General features: G+C 40.9%; 2 protein-coding genes across 10 annotated transcripts in view; both read left to right on the forward strand.

Annotated features, from left to right (window-relative positions):
- The window catches only part of sap30bp (SAP30 binding protein), a 15881-nt gene extending 9910 nt beyond the window's left edge, over nt 1–5971 (forward strand). For 2 of the 4 annotated variants that reach the window (XM_035660864.1, XM_035660847.1), the window contains exons 5-10: nt 619–707; nt 2917–3008; nt 3157–3269; nt 3356–3414; nt 4029–4119; nt 5107–5971. In XM_035660864.1, coding sequence (XP_035516757.1) covers nt 619–707; nt 2917–3008; nt 3157–3269; nt 3356–3414; nt 4029–4119; nt 5107–5288 — 626 coding nt within the window. In that variant the 3' untranslated portion in view covers nt 5289–5971. The remainder of the gene's footprint in view (nt 1–618; nt 708–2916; nt 3009–3156; nt 3270–3355; nt 3415–4028; nt 4120–5106) is intronic. The other 2 variants (XM_035660870.1, XM_035660855.1) reach the window with 1 other exon arrangement.
- A 2389-nt stretch (nt 5972–8360) lies between these two features.
- The window catches only part of itgb4 (integrin, beta 4), a 32429-nt gene continuing 23396 nt past the window's right edge, over nt 8361–17393 (forward strand). For 3 of the 6 annotated variants that reach the window (XR_004796698.1, XR_004796699.1, XM_035660888.1), the window contains exons 1-3: nt 12689–14162; nt 16230–16312; nt 17162–17244. Coding sequence is in view for 1 of the 6 variants with exons in the window: in XM_035660888.1 (XP_035516781.1) it covers nt 16237–16312; nt 17162–17244 (159 nt within the window). In the remaining 5 variants the exon portion in view is untranslated. Of the gene's footprint in view, nt 8634–12688; nt 14163–16229; nt 16313–17161; nt 17245–17393 lie in introns of those variants that run through there. The other 3 variants (XR_004796701.1, XR_004796700.1, XR_004796702.1) reach the window with 3 other exon arrangements.

Consider the following 17393-nt stretch of genomic DNA (forward strand, 5'->3'; position numbering starts at 1 on the left):
ACACACACACACACACGCGTACACTGCACACAGCTTGCAGCACTTATTCCGAGCTTGATTGATAGCGCCGAATGACTGTAAAGACTATCTGTCTAACTGGGATAAGAGTGACACTGAAGGAATTCCTGGCCTGCAGTCAGCGAAAGCAGCGAGAGACAAGTCGAGCAGAGAGAGCAAAACAAGGGACGGGTCCAAAAGGGAGGGAAGGAGGGAGGGGAGAGGAGCCTCCCTTCTCCTTACAAGCCCCAACAACAGCCACTCTCTGCCCGGGACGTGTACTCCTCATACCACACTGCCCTGTAAAACCATTGGCATACACACAGGAGTATGATGAACAACAGGATGCTCAGGAATTCAGCAGCAGTGTTTTGCTTATCACACAGTGAACTTTTGTTTTATGAACTGAGGTGGTTCTCCAGTACATATCCATATCCCACCGTCCTTATCTGTTATCTGTTAATTCAAACACCAGAACCAATTTAGTTCTCCTGCTTCGCTATGTTTGTATAACAATGGTTTCTTAGTTAATCCTTATTCAACATGTAAAGACCTGCGGGAGGGGGGAAGAGAGAGAAAGCCGTATAAGGTCATATGTTTGTCTTTCTGTCTTTTTGTCAGCTCTGTTCTCAGAGAAGGTGAGGAACATGTCACCCGACGAGATCAGGATCCCCCCCGAGCCTCCTGGACGCTGCTCGAGCCAGCTGCAGGTAGACACACCCGTAGCCACCCACTGTTACGTGATCATTTCACCACATCACTTTCACTGCACAGCTTCTCTTGCAGCACAGTATTTATTTAAACACTGCTGCTGTCGTCTAATGCAAAGAAGTTTTAATATCACCACCGAGGCCACAGTCTGGTGTGTGGGTATGCCTGGGGGATGTGGGTTTTCCTGCGAGCTTGATAGAATAGTTTTTTGCCCTGTGTTGTGTGTTTAGGCATGTCTGTAGGCTTATTTTATGTGAGGGATAAACACTTTCCAGGTAGTAAAGTCATCCTGGTAAAAAATGAAGACTTGTCATTGGCTCCTAAAGGAAGATGTTAGTTTCATAAGCAGACAGACAGTCTACACTTGCCCCCTTTGGCATATGTACAAGGTTTGGAGTTCAAGATGAAGTGTTTAGGGCTAAAAGCTACCACATCCAGAGACTAGTCATCTTGGTATAGTCAAAATAACCTGTTCTCCACGCCAAGTGAATCATTTAGAAGTTTCTCTTGTTCCCTCTGGGGTTAGAAATAAATTCTGGAGGCTACATAAATCATACATTTTCACCCTTGTAATTAAACCCGCACACAGTGTCATCTTCTATCAATTTAGTATCACCAGCAGTGCTCTCTGTCTGCTGTGCTGCGGTGCGTTCGGTGCGTCTATCTGCAGCAAGGGTTGTTCTGTGAGGAGCTGAGGCAGGTCAGGACACACGCCCGACTTTAGTCAAGTGAACAGCTCAGCAATAATACCCGCTGGGCTGACACTCCCCCGACCGATCTGATGAACAGCTAATGATTCACCTTCGCCAGAACAGCGTGGCTATCCCTAACCCGAGGTCATGGAGGAGCACAGACACATGTATGCTTAAAATGCCCTTTATGACGGTAGAATTTGCTTTTTTATTTTGCTGCCATTTCGCTGGAATATATAATATTTACTTTAGGAGCAGTTACCAAAACACCTTTTGTAATCTAACCTTGAAATTAGAACATCTGCCAGAATCCCCTGAGCTCTTTAGCAAGACCCAAATGTGCCCGTAGAAAAACAACAGCACTGTTTAGTTGTTCACATGCCTACGGTACCTGACAATGACCCCAAGTTGCTGTGTGAGTTATGACTCTTGTCCGTCAGAAGTAAATGCAGGTAGAGTGATATAACAGCACAGCAGAACCTCAAAAGGGTTTGACTTTGACACAGCAGACCTCTGTTCACTTCCTTCCTTTCTGCTAACAGTCAGCTTTGGTTTAATAGCTCAAACAGTTATAGGGGCACTCCTGTGATCGAGCAATTTGGGGAACCCAAAAGAGATGGATTTTTAAAAAGAACAGTCAAAATTGATGTGACAGAGGCCAAGATATCCTGACGTTTAATCTCTAGTATCCCACATTTCCCATAATGCAACTCTTCTTTTTGATAAACCCTCCCCTCCTGGTAAATGCCCACATCTTCCAAACTTTTCGAGCCCAGTGTGAAACAGTCTTTCTGTTAAAAAATGTCTTAATAAAACAAGAATATTTTATATGTTATAGACTTAACGATTGAAATAGAAAAAGAAATAGCTAGATTCATGTAAATAATACGTTTTAATAGAAAGAAAATGCAGGTTTGTTAGACTCGGACTAGGATGTTCACAATGCATTTTTCTTTTTAAAAGAAACGCAGAATGTAAACATAACTTTTGTTTGTTTTCAAGAACACTTGACAGGGGACCTTTTTAACCAAGTCGTTTTTGTTGCTAAACCTAACCAAAAGTCATCATAGCGGCGGCAGGTCAGAAAGCACTCATATAACTCATTTTTAAAGGTTCATTTGTAATGGCTCAGAGGGCCGTGTCATCCAGCCGGTAATGGTGTCGGATCAAAGAACACCCTTGGTTAGTCGATTTGGAAGGCAGTGAAAGACCGCGTTAGCCCTCATTCATCACTGCGGATGCCCCGGCTACATCTGCCAGCTCCGCATGGCTCAGTTGAACCTGGTTGTGAAATATTTTCCAGAGGTATCAGAGACTTTATATACAATGGCTCCATTCACACTGACCCTTCCTCAGGCAGAGATGATCGTATATATAGGTTGTTGATTTGATGACACAGCCAGTATGTCCTGCCAAATGCGGAGTGTGGAGGAAGCTGAGTCAAAGCAGACGTGTTCATCTTCTTACAGCGAGAGACGACCTGGCTGTCCTTATTGATTTGTTTGTTTTCTAACAGGACAAGATCCACAAGCTGTACGAGAGGAAGCTCCATGGAGATTTTGACACAAACAGCCACATCCAGAAAAAGAAAGAATTCAGAAACCCCAGGTATGCAGTGCGGCCCAAGAGCACACCCAAAACAACCAACCAACAAACATGGAGTGTTGTTTACACTACGAAAGCTCATTCATTTTCTCTGCCTACAAAACAAAAGTTAACTAATGTCTTATTAGGATTTTCTTTGGTTTTCTTTTAGCATTTACGAGAAGCTCATTCAGTTCTGCAGTATAGATGAACTGGGAACCAACTACCCAAAAGATATGTTTGATCCTCATGGCTGGTCAGAGGACTCGTACTATGAAGCGCTAGGTGAGCTCTTCTTCCTCTTCTTCTTCTTCTTCACAGCTCTGTGTGATTAGAACTCAACACTCAATGAATGTGTCTTATCCTTCCAGCCAAAGCCCAGAAAGTGGAGATGGACAAACTGGAGAAAGCGAAGAAGGAGCGGACCAAGGTGAGTCTAACAACAGAAAGAGGATTATTCAGCTGTCAGTTCTGTTCTCTGTCTGCGTCAGGGGCAAGTCTCCACCAGCTGCAGTTAATTTCTACTTTACATCCTTCACCAGACACACGCAGAAACCAACAGTGCCAAGTTCAGCTCTCGTAACTGCGGCTCAGGCATTTGTGTTTTTCACTGGGTTTCCATGTTAATGCAAACATCTTCTCTAGAAGTTAGCCTAAAAAACACCTCAGCGTGTCTTTGTCTGCCAGCTTTCGTTTGCTTTTCGCAATTTACCTCTCAAATAATTATTCAGCGGTAAATGACGTGTCAGTGCAGGGACGTACAGGTCATAGTTGTCTCTAAGCAACCACGTGGTTAGAAAACAGCGTGACACATGGAAGATATTGGAATATATTGATGTGAGAATGAAACCAGACAGAAGGGAATGAGTAATTTTCTCCCCCATACCTGACAAATACTGTCCATGTACCCTTGAGCAAGGCACCCAAGGCCCAGGATCCTCCAGTAAAGCTTTTTGGTGAGCAGTAGCAGATTGTGGTTGTTGGTTACACATCAGACAGTGCTAGGAATAAAATGAGTGCTCTAACATTGTGTGTTTTGGACAGATTGAGTTCGTGACGGGGACTAAGAAGGGCACCAACCCCTCCAGCACAGCAGCCTCCACCACCAGCAACACCACCACCACCACAGCCACAGGTGAACACCCACCACTGCAGCGTCTCAGTCTTCATAAATACACCTTGATACATAAATGTCACAACAATTTTACGTTGCTGGTTTAAGGTTGAAAATGCCACTCTGTGTAGAAGTTTAATAAACTATGAAGCAAATGTGAATTAGGAGCGCAGCAGATGTTGAGATGTGTGCGAGATTCTTTTCATATCAGATCAGCCTATAAAGTATTTTTCATTTCAATGGTTTGATCAGGTTTGTTTGACAGTGGTGGAGCAGCACAAGCAAACAAACCCACGACAGTCATCACTGTTTTGATATGAATGTAGCCAAACTGTGATTAGTGCACGGAAATACATCATCTTTTTCTTTGGTAGAACATGATGTGTTCCTGCAGCACCCTGGGTTTTCTACTGTGGTTTTCAGGGCCTTAAAGCCAAAGAGAAAAGTCATTCAACTTCAAAATAAGTTTTAAAATCCATATATATGTAGAGAGAGATTATTTCTGATTTTAGCATTGCAGTTTTATCCACAATAATAATAATCCTGTCACATTTCAGTAGAGCGTTTAGTGAACAGAGACATAGTTTAGAATGTCAAAAAGCCTTTACTTTCACAGATGGATAAAAACAGCAATTTTACAGATTTCATTCCTGCAGATTAAAGGAACTCTGACGTTTTCTTGTACACCAAGAAAAGTAATATTTACATTACGTGTTTCCCATCATATGATGTGTATCCTTGAAGTCTAACAAACATGTTGAGTGTGTTTCTTACCTCATAAAACATTTGCAAAGTCTATTTAAAAATGATTATATTATAATAATTTAATTGTACATTGTTTAAATCCATAATAATAATAATAATGAGTACAGACTGAATATTATATTCTATTTCTGCCAATAGATCCTCCTAAACGTTGCACACTGTGTTAGTGCCATACAGCCCGTGCAGCTGGTGATTTAAATCCCGTCCCATCACTCACTCTTCTCCCGTGTTTACTCTCATCAGCAGAGGCCCAGAAGAGGAAAAGCAAGTGGGACTCTGCAATCCCAGTGACCCTGGCCCAGCCCACCATCATCACCACCACCGCGACCCTGCCTGCTGTCGTGTCCGTGACAACCACTGCCAGCGGCACCAAGACCACCGTCATCTCTGCAGTGGGCACCATCCTAAAGAAAGCAAAGCAGTGAACATGGAGAACGAGCGGAATCATGTTTGTCTGTACGATTGAGTGACCGAAACAATGACTGACGTGATGCTGGAAGACCTGTGTCGTCCCGTGCTCATTATGTATGTAAAAAGATGCAGAGAGAGGACAAATGAGCTGACGGACACTGTACACTGTACATTTTCTTCAGAACCAACCTACAAATGCACTCTGCTCCATATGGACTGATCTCAAGACTTTACTGCCTTCTATCTCTGGGATTGTATCTGCACTATTGCATCATAAAGCCAAGTTCACAGTTTGGTGAAAATACTCATGGATCCTCAGAAAATCTGATGCATGCAGATCTCACGCTGATGAAACCCGTCTGTCTTTATTCTTTTTTATATGTCGGCAACATTTGTTAGTTTAAAACAGTTGAAGAGAACAAGAGCACGACAATGGTTTAATAAGGAAAAGGGTCCCATACAGGCCTGGTAGAGATATCTGAAAATGTGTTTATTTTTCTAGCCATAGTTCTGGTGCAGTATTTTCATGCCTCCTCTAGCAGTTATGTGTAATAGCTCCACATGTGCATCATTTTTCTCAGCTATTTTTTTTTCTTCATTGGCATATTGACGTCGCTACGGTAAGATTTTTTACACTTGTACATATGTATTGACGATAAGGTGAATAAATGGATGAGATGTTGCCTTTTCAGATGGATTATTGTGTGTTTTTTGTCATTTCCACAAACCACCACACTTCATAATGAAAGTGAAGGTTTCTTCTGTGCATGGAGTCCAAAACAGGTTTACTGTTGAACTGGAAGGACACTCCTGTTTTATCGGGAACAAGCTCTATTGACTGCAGGCATTGGCCCGAATCTGGACTGAAGAATCTCTGGCTCTCTTGCTGACACCCACAAACTCTCACACAAACACACGTTCTGTCTTTTCTGTCAGGGTACGCATGTGTGCTCCAGGTGGAGTTCCTTCCTCGCCTCAGCGTCCACATCATCTGTTCTTCTGTTCTTCTGGGGGGGGTATTAAGAGGTTGGTGTACCTTTGATGCGCTGCTCGGGGTTACAGTGGACAGTGTGAGTGGGCCTGTGTGTTCCCTGTAGACTTGTGCTTCAGGATTATTAAAGAAATGAGAGACCTTCCCACTTGTTTACTCTTACAAACTTCAAATATTTCTGTGATTACCTTTCACAGTGTAAGATAATAACTTTGTGTGCGGTCTTTTAACTAAACACTGAAAATATGCAAAGTTCTTTGACTTCCTGTGTTTATCTAAACCTAACCCTTTATTCCTAGTGACATTAATGTCATATAGAAGATGCATGACGGCTGGCAATAAAGCAGCAACTTGCTTAAAAATTTGTAAATGGGAAATTTGATTCAAGATTCAAATAAATTATTAGATTTTCAAAATAAAAAAAAACCCCTCCAGACATGTATTGAGACATACAAATAATCAGCTTGGAACAATGTGTCACTGATCATTTGCACATTAAAAAGACGCTTCTATGAATGTGCACATTTAGATAACAGATTGTCGCATAGCCCTGAGTCATGTATAACATTTAGTTGAATCATACACACATTTTGCCTCTGAGACATTACAGTAGTCATGCATTTGGTACAGTAGATGAAAAAATGTTCATGCTATTCTTGTATGTCAACGTGTTTCTGCAGAGCCTGGAATTCAAATACAGTACCTGTAGTCCCTTGTCAAGACATCTGTCTGATATGTTATGCTTAGGTGGCATTCATGTCTGGTTCCACTTCGGTTCCACAGATCCTCCCAGCTGCAATGGTTGCAGATGGAGGAAATACAGTGTTTAAGCCTACTGGAGGGTTCCTTCAAAAAAGCTGTTACCTAAAAAATGAACATATAATGAACTGGTCTATAGAAAATAGACTTCTTTTGTCGTCGAGTCATGAAAGTGATCATAAATAAATAATACTTTATTGATTTACAGAGTTACAGCAGCAAGTGATAGCACAATCATCACAAAAACAATATAAACAACTAAACAAGCATTTAAAGAAGTGGGTCCTCCACTAATCAGAAGGTTGGCGGTTCGATCCCCGGCTCCTCCTCAAAGTGTCTCTGAACCCCAAATTACTCCCAATCGGTGTCTGAATGTTAGTTTGTGTTTGTGATGGCCGTTGCCATTCACTGTATGAATGGGTGAATGCGGCATGTAGTGTAAACCTGCTTTAAGTGTCCGTTTACTGAAAGGGAAAAGTTGTACACATAAATTAAACTTACCATATTCAGTTATGTGCAACTTTAAAATGGCACTGAACCAGACATACTAGATGAATATAACGTTGAATCTTTGTGTGTACAACAGACTGACACATAGGATGTCCCCGGAGGAGTGCTATCGCGATGACTCACCGTTAGAAAATCGGCATCACTGCAGGTGTGCGTGAATTCACGTGAGCGCGCGCATGCTTCCCAGGTGAGCCCACGAGACACACCCAATGTACAGCTTGTACTGAACAGGTCACAACTTCCCCTCAACTCCCGCCATCATTCTGCTGCCGTCACGCAGATTTGACTCAGTTGGTTTTTGCAACATTTATATATATATATATATATATATATACATATGTATAAAAACGAATAAAACATAAAGATTTGATAAATTATTCCTGTAGGCGCTTTTGTGTGTTGAGTCTATTGTTAACCCTTATCTAGGTAGGACAACTTAATTTAAACTTTATATGGTCTTTATCACCCTTTTTTACATGTTTGTTATCAAATTAAAGTTAGAGGTAGTTAGCGTAGCAGTTTGGTGCCGTGTCAAACATGTTTATGGGTAAGCTAATTATTCTCATACGCAATTCCCTAAATAAACACTTTATACTGACCTTGTTATCACCCTTAATGGTATTTTTTGTTATCATACATGTCTTCTTAAAGCTTTTAATAGTTAGAATTTCATTCTGTTTCCTTGAAAATAGTGGGTTACCGTGTTTTTCATCATCATTCGCAACTCTTTCTGAATACTCAAAACACTCTTCTCACACTGAATGTCGCCGGTGTCCTCTGTGCTGTGGTCAACATCACTCAAGATTTATTGTTGGGGTGGAAAAAAGAGAGACGCCATTATACGCACTGAATGAACTCACTGGTCCAAAAAGAGTTTTTTGTCATGTAAATTGGCGAAGAGTTGGGCTGCACAGACTGGACTCAGTTTGAAGTAAAGGGGAGCTGAAAGTATTCCCGTCGGTCTTTCCCTCTGTATCCAAAAACGTATGCAATTTTTCTTATTTGGGATTGTTTCTGTTTCCCAACAGCCTGTGGGGAGAGAGCGGCTCTGTGGTTTCTGCCCATGAATCCAGTTCACCACGACAGCATCTTGTTCACAGTAAGTAACGTCTTAAGTTTCAATTAACAGTATTACAATGAAAAGTTTATGAGATAAATGCGAAATATGCTACAGCTACTGTCTTTATGAACTGTATGTAGGTGTACGTTTTGGTTTTCCACCTGTCAAGAAACAATTTCATTTCACTTTGTATATTAAATATGTGTAGAAATATATTATATTGTTATGTAATGACAATCTCTATAACTAAATGTTTTAAATTGAGACATTGGTACAGTAGGGTAAATCAAAGAGATCCCTGTTCTGTTTGTAGAAAGGTTGTTACTGTATATGTTTGAGGTTGAAAATCCAACTTTAAAGATCCAGTGTGTCACATTAAGGAGGATCTACTGTCAGAAATGGAATATAATATTCATAGGTGTGTTTTCATTAGTGTAAAATAAGAAGTTGTTTTTCCGTTACCTTAGAACAAGCCCGTTTTATCTACAGAGGGAGCGGGTCCTCTTCTGCGGGGTCCGCCATATTTCTACAGTAGCCCCCATGAATGGACAAATCAAGCACTGGCTTCTAGATAGGTCCTTTCACCATTATGTGAGTTTTCCCATAGTTTTCAATTTTCTCGTGCTTGGTTGTGATAGGTCATCCCCCCCTTTACAGCAGATGTCGCTTAATCCTACACTTTTTTTTTGCCCGACAGTCCACCAGTTTAAATGTTTAAATTACACCCATTCGAAAATAGCTGAGCATTTAATCAGTATTGTCTGAAAATCAAGCCCCTCCCCTAGAAACAAAAAAGCTTTATTCAACTTCTCCAACTGCCCAGTGTTCATCATTATCTCACCACCCTGTGGAGAAATAGTGTACGTTTAAATCTTTTAATTGGTTAAATGAGGCAAAATGCAATGTCAGCTTATTGTCTTTGTAAATTGGTCCATTGATTGTAATAATTGTAATCTTGGACAGTTATCTTGTGGGGAGCAATACATTATGCTAACAAATATAAGTAAAAGTTCTGTCAATGCCCTGGTGGAGTACCATTGCCTTTACAGGTTGTATTGGTTATTAAATGTATTTAATGTGTTCCTATTTGCTGCAAGAAAAATGATGGCAGCTAGCATTAGGCTAGCTGTTAGCATGTCGGTTGTTAAAACAGGGCCTCACTGTCACTCACGCCTCTGCTTAAATTACAACCAAGTAACGTAAGGTGTAATATGGCCTCTTTTTGGCTGAGCAATTTGCTGAAAACATGTTTAATATTTTAGTAGCAAACTTATTGCAGTTGTGGTATTCCAGTAAATGCCACCTTTGCTGGCTGTGCTCTAAACTATTCATATTACATACGTCCATTTTTATACTCTTATACGTATGTGCTAATGTAAGAGGTACAAATGGATGATGGTCCATCAAAAGAACATACAAGATGTATCAGGGATGTCATGTCCTTTAGAGAGCACAACATTTAAAAAGTCATCTTTTTACTTAAGGGGAAACATTCTTTCAATGGCAGGCTTCGATTTATTCAGTATTGTGTCAACATGCCACTGTTGATTTTTCTATCTGAGAATAGAAACCGTAGGATGTATGTCATGGGATTATAAAGTACAGGAGATATTATTCTCTTTTCTACATTAACAATAGACATCTAACTGTGCAGCGTCCCTCATTAACTTCTTGGAGTTTATTAAAAGCTCAAATGGAGCATGTGAAGTGCTGTATTTCTTGCACTCAGGAAACCCTTACACAGACAGAAATGATACAGTAGGTGGGCCACTCCCTTCCAGCTCCTCCTCCAGCATGTGAAAGGGCTGTTTAGACTGGCATCACCGCCGAAGTGTCAGCCAAGAAAGCAGAGAGGGGGGAAGAGTTGTTCCCCTTGAGAGAAGTTAGCCATTGTATCAAACCAGATCTGGTTGCTAGGAGCGCGGCTGTGTATGTCCCGCTTCAGAGTGCCCACTGTGGTATGTACAGTGAAGAGGAAAAGGTTGTTTTCTCCTCTGAGTCATGTTAACTCCTTGAATCCCAGATTTGTGTCACAGGGTTAACTTTGGGTACAGATCTGAGTCTGAGTCCTGTTATAAGGCGTGTGACAGGGTGTAGTACAGCGACAGTGACTGACATGAACCTTTAACGCCTGATGTGTGGTCTGCCGGAGCCAAGAGGAAATGTCTTTCCAGAGAAATGAACACAACGCTGAGCCTATCTGGAACTCCTACTCCTTTCTAAATATACTTCTAATCAAATCCTATTAAAACAGCAGCGATCAGGCACCGATGTCTAGAGATTCTTGCTCCTGAGGAAGAATTGAAAGAAGAAATGTGGGGATGTAAAAGGTAATAATTAAGTGATTAAAAGAAACATAATTTATTCCAAAACAGACCTCTGATGATGTGACTTTTCTTTGACAGACATGACGGTAAACAAACTGAACATCTCTGGCGTATGGACGGACATTTGAAGGCATCATCTTGTAAATGATGTTGGGCATTTGTCACTATTTTCATAAGCATTTTATAGACAAAACAATCAAGAAATGAATTGTCAGATTAATTGATCATGAAAATAATCTTTATTTGCAGCCCTAATCAGTAGAGAGAGCATCATCCCCACCACTGTGATGAAGGTATGAGTGAGTGATGTGTTCCTCCGATGTAAGAGCAGGTTTAGGAATATTTCAAACATAAAATTCAAGACAGAATCAAGAAGCACATCATTTTCACTCAGGGCCAGGGTTTCTGGACCCCCACTACCTCTGGCCCTCTGTGCATTGTCTATGTACCAAGTGTTTTGTCTGTGTGCTAATTTGATTTATTACAACTTTATTAAGGAATATGTACAATGTGAACATAACTTAAACTGTGGTGTAATAATTGCAACCTCTGTTTTGTTCATTTTCATAACATTTTGTTCAATCTATAGGTTTATACAATAAATGCACAGAACCAATCCATTAACAGGTTTAACCCCGCTGGTGGGTGATAAAGAAGTGTACATCCGTGTATCATCTGATTAACTATGACTATCTGCACTTATAGGCTGAGGAGACGAAACTGTCTGTGAGGAAGACCAGAACATCTTTGTATGGTATTCTCATACTGTAGTTGATTTTATCAGGCAGGCGAACTATAGAAAACTTGGGTTCATACCAGTAAATCATTTTCAGTTTTCTTGATACTGTGGCGAGCATTAAAGCAATTTTTTTTATTCTGACATGCAGCAAATAAATTAGTTTGAAACATCTGTGATTTAACTTTAAAATGAAAATATATGAAGTTGACTTTACACTGTTGGATCCATGAGGAGGTTTCACAATAACAGTTATCAGTGCCAGAAGGAAAACGGCAAATGATTCACTACTAAACTCTGTTGAAACCAATGTGGTTAGCAAGAAAGAATGCTGGTTTAGGGCTAATGTGGTGTGTCATTTCTTATCTGAGCAATTCTCTATCAACAACAGCAAGCAACAATTTACATTTTATGTGTGTATCATAACTTATAATATTTACAGTGACAGGTTGGAGGTATTGCTTACGTTAGGGGTTCAATGTCTCATGGTGGCTGATCAAAATCAGTTTAATGTCAGAGTTGGTGGGAAATAAAAAGTGCTATGTTAAAGATTTGGAGTTCATTTTAGTGCAGTTTGAACAGTATTTTCTGCTGTGCCTGGGAAGCAAGACATTACATATATTGACACAAGACCTCTTAAAGGTCCAGTGTGTAACATTTAGGACGATCTGTTGGCAGAAATGAAATATAATATTCATAGGTTTAATTCTTTAGAGTATAATCACCTGAAAAGAAGAATCGTTATGTTTTTGTTAAATTACAATGAGCTGTTTTTATCTACAGACACTGGGTCGCCTTTAAGAGTCCACCATGTTGAACCTCCATGTTTCTACAGTAGCCCAGAAGGGACAAACCAAACACCTTTCACAGCCACAGCTTGGAAATTGGAGGGTGAAACGAAGAAGTTGCGATCTGCAACTACACCGCCATATGCCACTAAATCCTACACATTGGACCTTTAAAGCTACCTAATCAATACTTTTATATTAACAATGGATCAAATGACTGTGTGATGTTAAAGTGGTCGCTAGTAGCGACGAAAAAACAGTATCACCCACCTCTGCAGTTGCACTATACGCTATATGGAGAGTTTTAGCCTCTTTTAACTCATTGTTTTGGTTTTACGGTCTGGATCTTGAGACCAAAACAGGGCAATGAAGAGAATGAATGTTGGACTTACATTCGTCAGGTGGACAGAAACATCACTTCAAGTGAATGCTAATGTTGGTCTGCGGCTGTAAGCACTCGTTTACCATAGCAACTTTACAAGGTGATAATATGTAAATGCTGTGTTTACAGCTTGTTCTGCTGCCCCCAAGTGGCCAAACAAAATCAATGACCTCAGGACCTCGGAAGGTCAAAGTGAATGGTAGGCAGTAACCATGACCACTATTGTTCCCTTACCTTAACCACGGAGTTGCTCATTTCATTTGTATTGGCTGTTTTGGAAGGCCCTGAAAAGAGATGTACTGACGAGGCTAAATTACAACTACTCCACAATCTGGCTTACTCTGGCTTTGTTAGCTCCTTTGTAAAAGGCTGTAGAAACACAATTAATCATGAGCACTAGGATCGAGTGTCAGGGTCACTGTGCCATCCTGCTCTTTCTGCCAAGGAAGGCAGATTCACATACTGGTACTTTCTTTATCTTCTAAAGAGCAAAGGAAGTGGCTTTACCTCCAGAAAAGGGAGAAGAAATATGTGGCAATCTTAATGTTCATATCAAATATTTGACAAGTAGAAAATGTGCCCGTTTGTATGAGCACATGATTGTGTAAACACAAGAGTCACAAAGCCGTTTCCCATAGCCTGGAGGCAGTGTTCTGCTCTGTGTGCCACTCCCAAGAGCCTGGGAGGAGGCCATGGAAGGAGGGGCCTGACTCCCCTGTCTCAAGCCCACACAGGTGAACTCCTGTTGGGGTGGAATGCAGCAGGGAGGGGGCCTTGACACACAGAGGTGTGGAGCTTTTAATTTCAAACAGGGTGGGGATGAGATAGAAGGTACAGGAAGGGAGTTAACCCTCTCCGTCACAGCCACTCACCTGGATAGAGAAGGGAGAGTGTGTGCGTGGGTGGGTGTGTGTGTGTGTGTGCGCACAGAAGCTAAAGGAGGGATCGAGTCGCAGCACACACAGTCATATTCACTCAGTTGGTCTGAGTCTCTCTGTCTCTCCTATCTCTCTCTCTCGTACACACTTAAAACCTCCTGCACAGACGCAGAAAGACACACACACCCGACTCAGCTGAGTTTGAGGGCAAATAAGTCAATATTTGACCAGACCGGACTGTACAGGAAGGAAGTAACAAAAGACAGAAAAGAAAATTGGAAGTCTGTCCTTTTCTTCTTGTTGGAACTTTGACACAAGGACTTGAAGAAGTTTTTTTTCTCCAGGTGGATACAAACTTTTCCCAAACTCTTGGGTCAAACAAAGCAAAAGGGGAATTAGTTTTTTCTTATTTATTGTTGGACTTTTGGACTTGGACTGGGCGAGAGCGCTGTAAGAGGTTTGTTTGATCAGTAATCTCTTTGTATGCACTCATAAATGTCCTAATTGCTCCATTGTTTTCAATGCCCTTCACCCTTAAATGTGTTGTTCTCAACCTTGCAACATTTACTGATTATTCTGCTGGTTCATGTTTGTCTGACTTTTGAGCAAGGTGTATGGCTGTAAAGTGTGCGTTATGTAACTTTATATCTCACCATGTGGTTTTAGAATTGCATGCAATATTTGGATTTAGCTTAGTTTCTCTTGAATCTCTCTCTTTTTTTCTTTTTTTTTCTGCATGACTGCCCAATGCAACACAGGTGAAAGACACTGGATCAGAACAAACAGTAGAGAGAAAGTTCCCAATGTTTATATAAGCCACTCTGCTGACGGCTACAGACCTGCTGTATTAGTTTGCTATTTGGGGTTTTTCAGGTGGAATATAGTGATAGCTTCAAAGGCAGGGGTTTTCCAGGTGTGTGTCGCTGTGATTTAACTTACTGTCAAAGGCAGGTCCCCGAGCATGACCCCTAAATCTTTTACTGAAGACCTCCACCCCTCACTGATGATGTCACGACAGGGGTCAGACCCACACCCAGCGGTGGTATGTTCACCTGGCAGGCATGCAACAACTTTGAACTCAGAAAAAAAAAAGTCCTGTCTTGCTTTCTTTGTGCCACGGTGTCATTCAGACCAAAGAGAAAGCAGCATGAATGACTCAGTTCTATTTTCTGTCCCTTGGAAGCTGTAATTTGTGTCTCCCAGTTTATTGTCGGTGTCATAAACGCCTGCGTGCCTCCGATTTTGTCCGAGAAGGAGGACAAACACAAAGTGCTTTTTCTCTACTCGGCTCATATTCCGTAACTGGTGGTCAAGTTTGGAGGATAGGAGCTGGTCTGTTCTGTTTTTTTCCCTGACCCATCTCGGCCAGTGATTTATGTTTGACCTTATGGCATGAACTCCCCCCCGCGCACACACACCCACGCGCACACACCTGTAGTGAGCTCAAATTCACAGCGAGGCGCTAAGGTGCCTTTCCCATGTGTTTTCAGGCTGTGTTTTTAACTTGGACGGGTCATTCTCTCGCCTCAAGGAGAAATTCCTTCTCAGAGTTGTAAATCTTCACAGCACAAATCATCATTTTTTTGTGCCCTGCGGTGGCACGTACAGTATTCAGTTATCTGCCCACTGAGACAATTACTGAGACATTTCATGCCACATAGTGCCCTTTGTTCACTCTCCACCTCCTGTCTTTAGTGGAGATAATTTTTTGTTGCTTCCTGTGTGTCAGATTGTTCCCCATCCAAGATTCCAGCATAAAATTATAAAGCGGTTTTATTGTGAAGTCTACAAAGCATGCTGCCCGGAATATTTCCAGGTCCCGCCCTGTATTGGTTGATGATTTTGTAATGCCTTTAAGATTCCTGTCTCAAACTCAATATAATGGAGATAAATGGAATTTGGGGTATTGAAAAGGTTGGACATTCACATTAAAAAAAGTCCATTTGAGTATCTATTTCCACAAGCAGAGTTTTTAAAGTGACTGTTCCTTCTGTAGAAAGTAGTTTCAAAGGAACTCTTCACAGCGTTTGACAGCAAACAACATTTCCATTTACCTCCATTGTACGGGGATAAGGGCAGCAATCTCATAGATACATATCTCAAAACCTGAGCACCCAAACTATCTGCATGGCTACATACCACTACAGATGTACATAGGTCCCTATTTATGCCCATATTCAGGTATAAAATGTTTAGACTCTTTAAATAGCTTTCAGTTTGTTTGGGGAGAGGAAAACAGTTTTTTAAAAAGTGTGCTTTTCTGAAAGTACAGAGTGTCTTTCTGTTTTGAGCCGCTCTCAGATAGCAGCTCTTTTCACAAACTGAGGTGAAGGTAAGGGGAGTGTCTGGGCCTGTCCACTTTCTCTGGGGCTTGACTGAGGGAAAGTACAGGTGGTTCAAGTTACACCTTAGTCTGCAGAGATATCACCGGGGGATAGGAGTCTTTCTCTCTGTCTCTCTCTCTGTAACAGTGGGTCTTAGCTGCATACATGAATGTGTTTGTTTGTTTGTGTTTCTGTTACAGGAAGGAGATGGGGAGATGGACGTTACATCTCTCAGTGAGCCTTGGGCTTCTAGCTGTCCTGTTGACCTGCTGCTATGCTGAAGGTGAGGAAGCCCAGAGTCATAACTAATCTCAAAATCATTTATCTATTTCACTACAAGTCATTTATTGACATGTTCCTTTATATTATATTATAGTAGCCTAAATAGAATGGTTGGGTATATGTTTCTTTAGGTAAATAGTTGTAATACAAACAGGGGTGGGGTGAGCTTATTTACTGATGAACAAAGTAAGATACAATACTCAGTGGATTGCCAGTAAATGAATCAACAATTATTTTAATCATTTAACTATTTCCAGTCTATAATTCAAGCCTGTGTAAAATGTAGGGATTTTTTTATTTTCAGTGCTTTATATAATTAAATAATGAATATTTTGCTTTTTTGTTACTTCTGATCTGAAAAAAAAATCTAATTGAAGACATTAGCTTGGGCCTTAGGGAGACAGTGAATTGAGCGGCTCACTAATTTCTGTCATTGTACTGACTAAGTGATTGCTAAAACTAAATTAAACTAAATAAAGCTCAGTTTACTTGCTATTAGACTATGTGTGTATGGCATAGTGAAATATTACTGAATCCACAGTATATACAGTAAATGATGTTTCTTGTATTTGTGAGGATTTTTCTTAAAGATCAGATCAGGGAATCTTATATAAATATATTTATTATCTAACTGTTTGTTTACTACTGTATCACTGTTAGTGTGCTGTTGTTTTCAGCATTGGTTTCACTTTAACACTATCAGTAGAAAATAAGGTCTTGTGCCAAAGTCTGTTTAGAGTTACTGCAGGTATTCTAGCTATGTTTCATGGGTTTGATTCTCACTTTGTTGCCTCTCTGGGACTCCTTCTGACACTCTCCCCTCCTGCTCTCCCTCTGCCCCCCCCTACAGTGAACTACTGCTTCGCTTCCAGGGCCAAAACTTGCTCTGAATGCCTGCAGTCTGGGAAAGACTGCGCCTACTGCTCTGATGAGGTGAGAGGACAGAACAGCAAGAGTATAAAAGAACTGGATTCAAATCTATCAGGGCTGTAGCATTCCTCAGGGAGATATGCTGCCCCCTTTTACCATACCATGTTTTATATATATATATATATATATATATATTATGGCATGCCGTTTAG

This window comes from Morone saxatilis, unplaced genomic scaffold (assembly GCF_004916995.1).
Source record: "Morone saxatilis isolate NCDOM2014 unplaced genomic scaffold, NCSU_SB_2.0 Contig1, whole genome shotgun sequence".
NCBI classification, from domain to species: domain Eukaryota; kingdom Metazoa; phylum Chordata; class Actinopteri; family Moronidae; genus Morone; species Morone saxatilis.